Here is a 9550-nt window from a genome sequence, read left to right on the forward strand (position 1 = left end):
TGCAAAACAGTACTGTCCACATGGGCACCAGCATGCAAGAAAGCACATGCATCTGGTGTGCTACCTTCAAGGAAATGGCTGAGGGTTTTGAGGTGAGCGGAAGCTATCCAAATGGCTGACAGTGAAATTCAGTGCCTTATTTCTTAGACTCAAGGCCAATGTATGCATGAGTATTTGAAGAGAAATGCTCTGCTTTTCATGTAACATAAATTGTCATGTCCACCAGGCCCACCCCATCACGACCGTTAATCTGGGTTTGCATACTCTAACAGTCTTCATTGCTGGCTGTGTGGTGCTATGGGAGCATGTTTCATAGAGATGATGAGGGAAGGAAGAAGAAGGTGTAGGTAGAATAGAAGAGAGGGAAAAAATAAGGAAGGAGAGAAAGGAAAGAGAAATTATAATCAAGAAAATACACTTGTGAGCAGAATATCCATCATTTAGATTCAAAATAGATGAGTTGACTGGGAAGAATGAAGACACGGTTGGCGGCAGTGCTTCTTTTTCACTAAACAGGGTCAGGAGTGGAGGGAAAGATGTTTAGGAGGGTTGGTGACATTCAGCACTTTGACAGAGAACACCGTGTGGGCAGCAGGGTGCTCTGCTGACCCAGCCAGTCCAGGGCAGAAGAGGCAGCTGGTAAACTTCTGCCAGCCAGAGGCAGCAGCAGGTAGAAACCCAGAGCCAAACCCTGAAGAGTTCCCAGTTATCCATCTTCTTCAGTGCATCAGCACATTTTTAGTGTCAGCTACAGGGACAGGCGCTGACTTTTTACAGTGTCAAATGGGGGTCATTAATACATCCCGTCCTTCCCCCAAGTCTAAGCATATATATTTCTCTAGTCCCTTTCTGAATATTGATCTCCAAAGAGGAAAAATAATTGAATGAAAGAACATGAATACTTTGTATTCATAATTTTTCATCTAAGCAAGCAGAAGCATTCCTTTATCATTTATCTTGTTTTCCAGGCAATAAGAGAATAAGATATTGTTTGTCAAGGATTCATACTACCCCAAACAATGAATCAGAGGTAAAAAGTTAGCCCCTGAGATTTTGTGAGATGGGGAAATACACCTCATCTAGATGAAGTTTCAAACTGCCATCTGTCAGCAAATGTAACATAACATATTTCATATTTCCACATCAGTGATGGCAATACTCCCACAAAGAAAACCTATTTTGTTTCTGCGCGTGTGTTAAGTGTCTAGGGAGTAAGTATAAGGGTCATGATATCTATGTCATCTTGTCTTAGTACTTACAAGGTATTGAGTCAAATAGTTCATATAATTCAGTATCAAATCAACCTTAAAGGTACATATAGTCACCATTCTAGAAAAAGATTAGTATAACCATGTAAGGTTGCTAACTTGATGCTTGTGTAATCTGAATCTCAATGTCAAGCACTGGACCAGGACTAATCTAGATTTGTATATGAGGGAGAAATGATAAATATATCTTATGTCGTTTGGGATTGAGGTGAAGAGACCAATTTCATTCTCCTTTTTGCATTTGATGAAATCCTTGCACTGTTTACTTATATCCCCCCCTCCACCCCACTGCCTGCAGAAGTACCGCATCTGTCACCTCCTAGTTCTACTTCCATTAACTATTACCAGACTGATGGCACTAGACAGTCTACACTCTTAAATTGGGCACAGTGAGATTTTGAATTATCATTAGTGTTTCGTCTTACAAGGGGACTATTCTATTTATTACCTTAAAGGACTAACTTACTGATCAGTTACCTTCTGCTTTACTGATATGTGTGAATTGGTAAGGCTTTTGAGTTGAGTACAAAGTAACAAAAATGCACACACACTAAAACCCAATCTATATGAAGCCATACCACACCCAACTCTAGGAGACTTTCGAGTTTTCTTTTTAATCATTAAGTATCAGTAACATAAAACCTGTCAATTAAATGTCCAGGTCTCTGGAAGCAACCCGCCACTGCAGAGTGTCCTTAGTAGGACTCTGTTCTCTGGAGAATAAGTTACCTTTACATCTGAGTTTCATTGATTCAATACACCACTTGATGATGTTACTTCAAGCTTGCAAAGTCTAACAGCTACTTCTAATCGTCATTTAATACAAAAGGTTGAGCAGCTATTTGAACACTACCTACCTGTATTTTGAAAGACCTGTTACAAACCCTTTACAAGGGCACTCTGTGGCTATCATTGAAATAGGGGCCTACTTTTAGTTTTAAGAATAGTCATCATATATGCTGACTACCAGAAAGACACATTGAACATCTGCAATACCATCTGGAAAAGAAATAAAAATCAGATCTGAACTAATCAATTATATGTATGTATACAGGCTGGATTGATAGCACAGCGGGTAGGGCGTTTGCCTTGCATGAGGCCAACCTGGATTCAATTTCTCCATCCCTCTTGGAGAGCACAGCAAGCTACTGAGAGTATCCCGCCCACACAGCAGAGCCTGGCAAGCCACTCATGGCATATTCGATATGCCAAAAACAGTAACAATAAGTCTCACAATGGAGACGTTACTGGTGCCTGCTCAAGCAATTTGATGAACAACAGGAGGACAGTGCTACAGTGCAGTGCAATGTATATATACGTTTATACACACAAACATATTTTACGTACACTGCAGTCAACTTCAGCTTTGACCATTTAGGAGCTTTTAATCCCAACCGTTTTTCTTACAAACTGATTATGTCCTTTTTACTTGCTGTTATGATGTTTCAGTAGATCAGTTAATAAAATTCCCTTATCTCATTTGAAAGATATGGAACCAAAACTCAGATTTAAGGAATTTAATAATAGCCATAGATATAGGGTTGACTTTAATGTCCTAAAACCCCTAATCAATTGCTATCTATGTTGATTTACCCAGGAATTAACAGTGAAATGGCAAATCACCATATTCTAGGCCTTCCCTACCTTTGCTTGTCAAAAGTTGTAGAATCATATTTTTATTTTAAGTGGTATACACATTGCATTCTTACAGAAATCCACAAATACTGGCAAAAACTATAAAATATAGCAAAATTATTGTGGAAAAAATAGGATTAAACTCTGGGATGAGGAGCTTCTAAAAATGATAAACCAGTGGGCTGGAATTAAGAGAATGAGAATAACTAATGGGGCGTGATAGAGCTAAGATGATGATAATAGGGTGGAGCTAAGACGTTAATAACAAGCTGGGAAAAAGTTGAAAAGGCGAAGAATAGAGGGTGGGTGGGATGGTTTAGCAATATTAATGTTCTTGTGGAAATGAGGGCATAGTGCATTTACCCAGCTGTGAACAGTATGATGAGAAAGTATTAAGCTGAGTCATTTAAAGTCTGAATAATAATAGTAATAATAAAAGCAAAATACAGTACATAGAATATAGTACAGGACAGTGATCTCCAACTGCTACATAAAAGCAAAATGCAGTTTAGCTATTTATTTTCAAGGTTGGAAACTTAATACCAAATAACCAGTGGAGGTTTAAACCGTTATTCTACTCGACACTTAAATAACTAAGATACAATTGTTTACTGGGCTATTATTGACTTATTCCATCTTAATGCACTTAGGAAATTTTGGCATTTAATCTATATCTTTCCACCAAACAAGAGAAAATTTTACTTAACAAGATGTATTAAGTGTGCAAATTCTAAGCAAATGTCTTTTAGGTACATGATAGATCAAATTTTAATATATATTTGCTTTTCTCTTTATGTTTTGATTTTTAAAATTCTTATAATTTATAACCATACAACTATAAAGAATATAGAAACATGCTTGCTAATTGTAGCACTGTGACACTGTCCTCCCATTGTTCATTGATTTGCTCGAGTGGGCACCAGTGACGTCTCCATTGTGAGACTTGTTATTACTGTTTTGGGCATATGGAGTACACCACAGGTAGCTTGCCAGGCTCTACTGTGCGGGTGGGATACTCTCAGTAGTTTGCTGGGCTCTCTGAGAGGGACGAAGAAATTGAATTACATTACATTATAATATAAGGACATAACATTATAGAGTTTGGGGATAACAAGGAACACTACCTTCTCCTTATTCCACTACTCTGTTCTGAAAGAGATACAGACCCGAGAGTTAGATTAGGTAGGTGAGTGGGGAAGAATATGTAGGCTGCAGGGAAGTAACACAAGAATTTAAGTGGAGGGTCTTGAACACCTAGATGGTGCTAAAGGAGGATTCAAATATACCAAAACCTCAATTGTCAATTACAAAATAATGGAGCCAGGAGTTGATGGGAAGGAACACTGGGCCTGAGTGGACATAACTATCAGAGGAAGGTCATGGGTGGTGGAGGTTGGAATTATCTTTGTACATGAATACTAGAGACTTGGACACTAGTATAATCTTATCACCTAAACTATAATTTTATACATATGATAATTAAAAATAAGAATTCGGAAGAGTTTCTAGAGTTAATTCTAGAGTTTGAAGTAATAAGTAGAAAGTATATTAAAGCCTGACGTTTTTGGAAATAAGTTCAATTTATGGGCAGCAGCTTGGGGGTAGAATTTGAGTTTTGCATTTTGCTAAGACCCCAGTGTCAAAAAACTAAGCACTTATTATGCAACAGGTCTATCAGCAATGACATATGATTGGTCAAGTTTCAGGTGAGATTGTTTCATAGCAAGAGAGTGTTGTTAAGAAAGAGACTAACATAAAATTATATCATGCCAAGAAACTTATTGCCTTTGAATTATTCTTACACTAGTATCAGCAATACGGAAGCAAACGCCTAAGAAAAAAAATTGAATTAATCTTCTCCAAAGAAAATTTTCTAGATATGTGTTTATGAGATGTAGGGTTTAAGGAGAAGAAATGATTCTTTTATCATGAGTTAAGGAGACCAGAACCAGGACCAAGATGCCTAGTGTAAATTTGATCATCATTAAGTTAAGCAACTTTAACCTGAATGATCCCTAAAATCTACAAGGTTGGTGATGATTTCTAAGGGTGGGGAACACTTAAGGTAAGGGCTATCACAATATAATTTTGTTTCTTATACAACTATCTAGTTGGTTAAGCCTTTTGAGCCTTAAATTTCACTAATAGCTCTGATTCTTTTGTGTTGCCAGGAGGAACAAACACTTCATGGGAGAGATAATCCAATAGGCATGTAAATGCACCTGTTTCATAATTGTCTGTGTGCTAAACATGTATATCTATCTCTTTCTATATATAAACTCTCCATGATGTTTACTATTTTTTCCTCTTTAGAGCGTGTTTTACCCACAATCCCCCACCCCATTCAAGGTCAGTATGAAACTTATCCCTGTAGCTCTATTTCTGGGTCATTCTCCATCATCTATATGTGCAAAAACACACAAAGGGGTAAAACACACTCAAAAAATTCACTTACAATAGAAATCATTCTTTCCTCTTAAACCTCCAAAAGAAAATCAGTCAGATACCCCTGATTGGTATGTACCTGATCTAACCTCAAATCACGGAGGAAGACTGTAAAATTCAGGCAGCAGTTTTTCTTCAATTATTATGAGTTTTATGTTACTATCAACCCACATTAAAAATGGCATTGCAAAATAAATTCTGTAGTTTATAAAAATATTGGTCTTTTTATCACTTTCACATTCAGAGACAATAATCTGAACCTCCAGTTGTTGGTACTAGGGCCAGTGTGATAGAGTCCATAGGGTAGGGCACTTGCATTGCACACAGCTACTTAGGTAGAATCCCCAGCTCTGAGCCTGTCAAGTATATCCTGACCTCCTCTGGGGGTGTCCCCAAAACAAACAAAACAAAAAGTTGTTGGTATTATACAAATGCACTTAACCAGGGGAGCAAGGAAGATCATTGAAAGGATTGGAATGCATGCTTTGCTTGTGGGGGTACCAGGTTTGATCCCCACAAGGGTCCCCTGAATATCACATAGTCACCCAAACACCCTATAGCACTGCTTGGTCCCCTGAACTGAGGATACCCAGGGTACTCTTGGCATAGCTCCAAAGCTAAAAAAATAATAAGAAAGGGGAAAAACTGAAACCAAATTATATTATATTATGTTATATTTTATTAATTCTTCTCAATTAAAGTATTTTTCCTTTTAAAACATGCAAGCTTTAGAAAAGATAAGGAAACGTGCAGCCATCCTTTTTTTCCTCTTCATAAAATTTTCTACACACTGGAATTAACATGTGTCTTGTGCATCATCACATTTAGATGCAAGATGCAGACCAGACTTCTAACTTAAGGCTATTTAAAGGCAAATTGGCAAATAAAATTAAAACAATACAAAAAATCTAAAATGAAACCAACCTACCATTGAAATTAAATTCCAGAAAAATGATTTGCAAATAACACTCGAGACCTGAGAAAAAATGGAAAGTAGGCCATGCAGGGCCTAGTGTAAGAAAAAATAAATCCAATTAAGCAAGATTATCATATACACTATAAAGGAAATGTGTTCAGAATTAAAGGCAAAAAGCTACTGCCTTATAAGTTTTAAGATGTATCACATTTCATTTGCTCAAATTAAAAATTAGGCCAGAATTGGGCTAAGATATTCAGAGTGTCAATAGCATAATATTTTGCATATATGTGGATTTATATATATGCAAACTTATTTTAATTGTGTTTGAAATGAGGATTCTAAGGTTTTAAGAATCATATAGACAGCTTAATAAAACAGTAACTCTTAAGTTTTAAGAAGTGTTTAAACTATTTTTAGAAGAATTCTGTGGAATACAAAACCTCCCTAAAACATTAATGAAATCTGTTTTTTATCCCAGTCCCTAAAAATAAGACTGCTAAAATGTGCCTGCTTTTCAGGCTTGACATGAAATTTAGTGTTCATGGAAAATATTCCATTTTGAATTCCTGACATGCCACAATTATTTTAAGACATTTATCTTCCAGTGTCGCTGCAAAGATTGACACCATTTTGTCATGTTGATATCTTGCAAATATCTTGGTGTGATAAACAAGTGCATACACGTTTGTTCCAGTGAATACCATTTTGAAAGAGGTCATGCTCCATCCAAGATGAGCTTTGTACAGCATCACTATGACTCTAGGTATCCTTTGTTAGAGCAGTGCTGCAGCCATAAACTCAAATATTTTATCTGATCATGCTTTATGATATGTGTAACACTGAACAAAGTGAAGCCAGACACTATTCACAATGGACAGCTGTTGGATATCAAAAACCAGTCTGGACTAAGAAAGGAGCATGTGGGATTTTGTGAAATTGGTTATTTTCTCACAAATTGCATTGTTGATTGGAGAATGGCCCTAGTTTGGTTTTACGTTATAGATAGATTGTAGATAGTATTCCTAGTTTTAGAGACTGTAGTTTACCTGACTACTAATACTTGAGACTTCTCGTAGAAATCGGAAAGCTGTTCATAAAGATTTGGGATTGCTGCTGTGAGAGGTTATGTAAAATGATAGAGCCCCATTCTGTATAACTTCCTAGAAATCAAGTCTGTTTTCCCACTCCTTCCCAATTAAGATGGCTTGCTGTGAAAATGGCAATGGGGAAAAAAAATACTAATACATGGGATCCTTACGTTTTTATAGTGCTATTTAAGTACCCAAATATCTATAAAAAGCATGTGTGTCTCAGTGTGATCATAACTCCAACCCATGACACCTTTACTTAATTAAATATCATCCATTGTCATCATCTACATGGAATACTACATCCAAACCAAAATTGTTATGGTGTCTAGAAGCAGTCGGTCAATATAAATGGCCTGAAAGATGTTGTACCAATAATTTCCTTAAGGTGTTTTGAAATTCACAAATGTTCTTTTCTTCCTGTAATAAAGAACTCTGGGGTCTTGGGGGAGAGCTTGAGGGTCTGGTGCACGTGCCTCACTCGAGAACATCCTGAGTTCAATCCCTAGCATGATAGGACCTCTTGAGCACTGCGAGATGTGGCCCTGTTCGCCCTGAGTACCACCCGCTAAAGACCTGGAGCGCCAAACCTCACAACTGGGCCAAATATCACTGGGAGTGACCTGGGGCTCTTTGACCACTGCTTGGGTGACCTCCTAAAATAAAAGAGAATCTGTCCTCTCATTTTCCAATAATAGAAATACATGTTTCATTTTAACTGCTTCATTGATAATATCTTATATTGGGCGGTCTCCCCTCCTACCCTACTCTACATGGCTCATCAAACGACTGGGGATAAACAACAGAGTCACAGCAGGAATGCAGTTCTAAACCCCTTCAAGCTGTGATTAAACAAAAACAAGGCTCAATAAATCAAAAGTATTTCCCTTGGGTTTCCTTCATCATATTGCTTGATTTTGTGCAGTGATAATAATAATACTGGAATTCTACCAAAGGATAATTTGTATTGTCTGTGGCCAATAAGAAATTTTCATATGCCCTTTCCTTTACTGCCAAAAATAAAACAAAAATAAACAACAACAAATCAATGGGCTTTTCCTTAATTCTAAAAAGCTAAATGTAAAAAGATAAATCAAATAGCATTCCATCTTGATCTGTTTCTGATAGGTGTTTTTTTCCCATTAATTTTAATTTAGGTTTATTTATTCCGAAATGAGTCCTGAATTGCATATATTTGCATAACTACCCCTGACTCTATCCCTGCAGAAAATCCACTGAATTGTAAAATGAGGAAAGAGGCAGCGCTAAATGTCTGAGGGAACTTTTTTCCATTCTTAGACTCAAATCAATCCCCGAGGCCTCTAAATCCTTGGAAATAACAATATTGCTCTTTTCTCCTTTCCAAAAGCTTAGGTTGGTGCATATGCATAGTTCTCCATGATTAAGGACTCAGAGATATACCCCCACTAGTTAGAAGGACGAAGTTTAGAGAGAGGGGATAAAAAAGACTCATAAAGTTAACATGGAGGGAAATAAGAGAAAGGGACAAGGTCGAACCATTGTTTTGCCATTACTGCCTTCAAGGAAAGAATCCCCTTGAGCTTAGGGCTCACCGGAGTCCACCAACCCGCATTTGATCGCCATCACTTTTTTAAAATATAAAAGAAAACGAACTCTGGAATCTGTCTCCCTTGTTTCCCTCCCATCTGATTATTTATCCCAAGTGAACAGCTTTCCATTCACTAACCCCGTGTGGCGAGTAGGTTGGGGAACTGTTGAGATTATCTTCCAGGTTCAGGCATCGCCCGGGTTTGTTCACAGCTGCTTGCCATTCAGTTCCTGTTTTTCCATTGATAAAACACATTGCACATGGCTGGGTTTGCATGATTAATACAGCTGTCTAAAGCTCTCTCTGAAAACAAAACAAAAACCCCCGAAATTAAATTAAAAAAAAAATTCGAATCCAACCCACAAACAAACCAGGCTCGCAGGAAACTGCAGTCAGCCTGGCACGCTTCCTCCCACAGAGGGACAGACTGTTGTCTGGGCAGACCTGGCACCAGAATGGCCAGGCTGGATCTAGAGGAGGAGAAGGAGGAGAGTACCGGCACCCAGGAATGGGATCTTAGAATCAAGGTCCCCTGAAAGGGGAGGAAACCTGGGAGAGAAATTCCTGAAAACACACATGGTATGAAGATGACTGGAGAAATCCTACAGCTTAATTTCTTTTCTGT

General features: G+C 37.7%; 1 protein-coding gene across 2 annotated transcripts in view; it reads left to right on the forward strand.

Annotated features, from left to right (window-relative positions):
• Nucleotides 1-9550, forward strand: part of LSAMP (limbic system associated membrane protein) — a 755031-nt gene that overhangs the window by 712109 nt on the left and 33372 nt on the right. The window contains exon 7 of one of the 2 annotated variants that reach the window (XM_055127103.1): nucleotides 5217-5252. The exons of the other annotated variant lie outside the window; for it this stretch is intronic. Coding sequence (XP_054983078.1) covers nucleotides 5217-5252 — 36 coding nt within the window. The remainder of the gene's footprint in view (nucleotides 1-5216; nucleotides 5253-9550) is intronic. 2 annotated transcript variants of the gene reach the window in all.

Source organism: Sorex araneus, chromosome 2, assembly GCF_027595985.1.
Source record: "Sorex araneus isolate mSorAra2 chromosome 2, mSorAra2.pri, whole genome shotgun sequence".
NCBI lineage: Eukaryota > Metazoa > Chordata > Mammalia > Eulipotyphla > Soricidae > Sorex > Sorex araneus.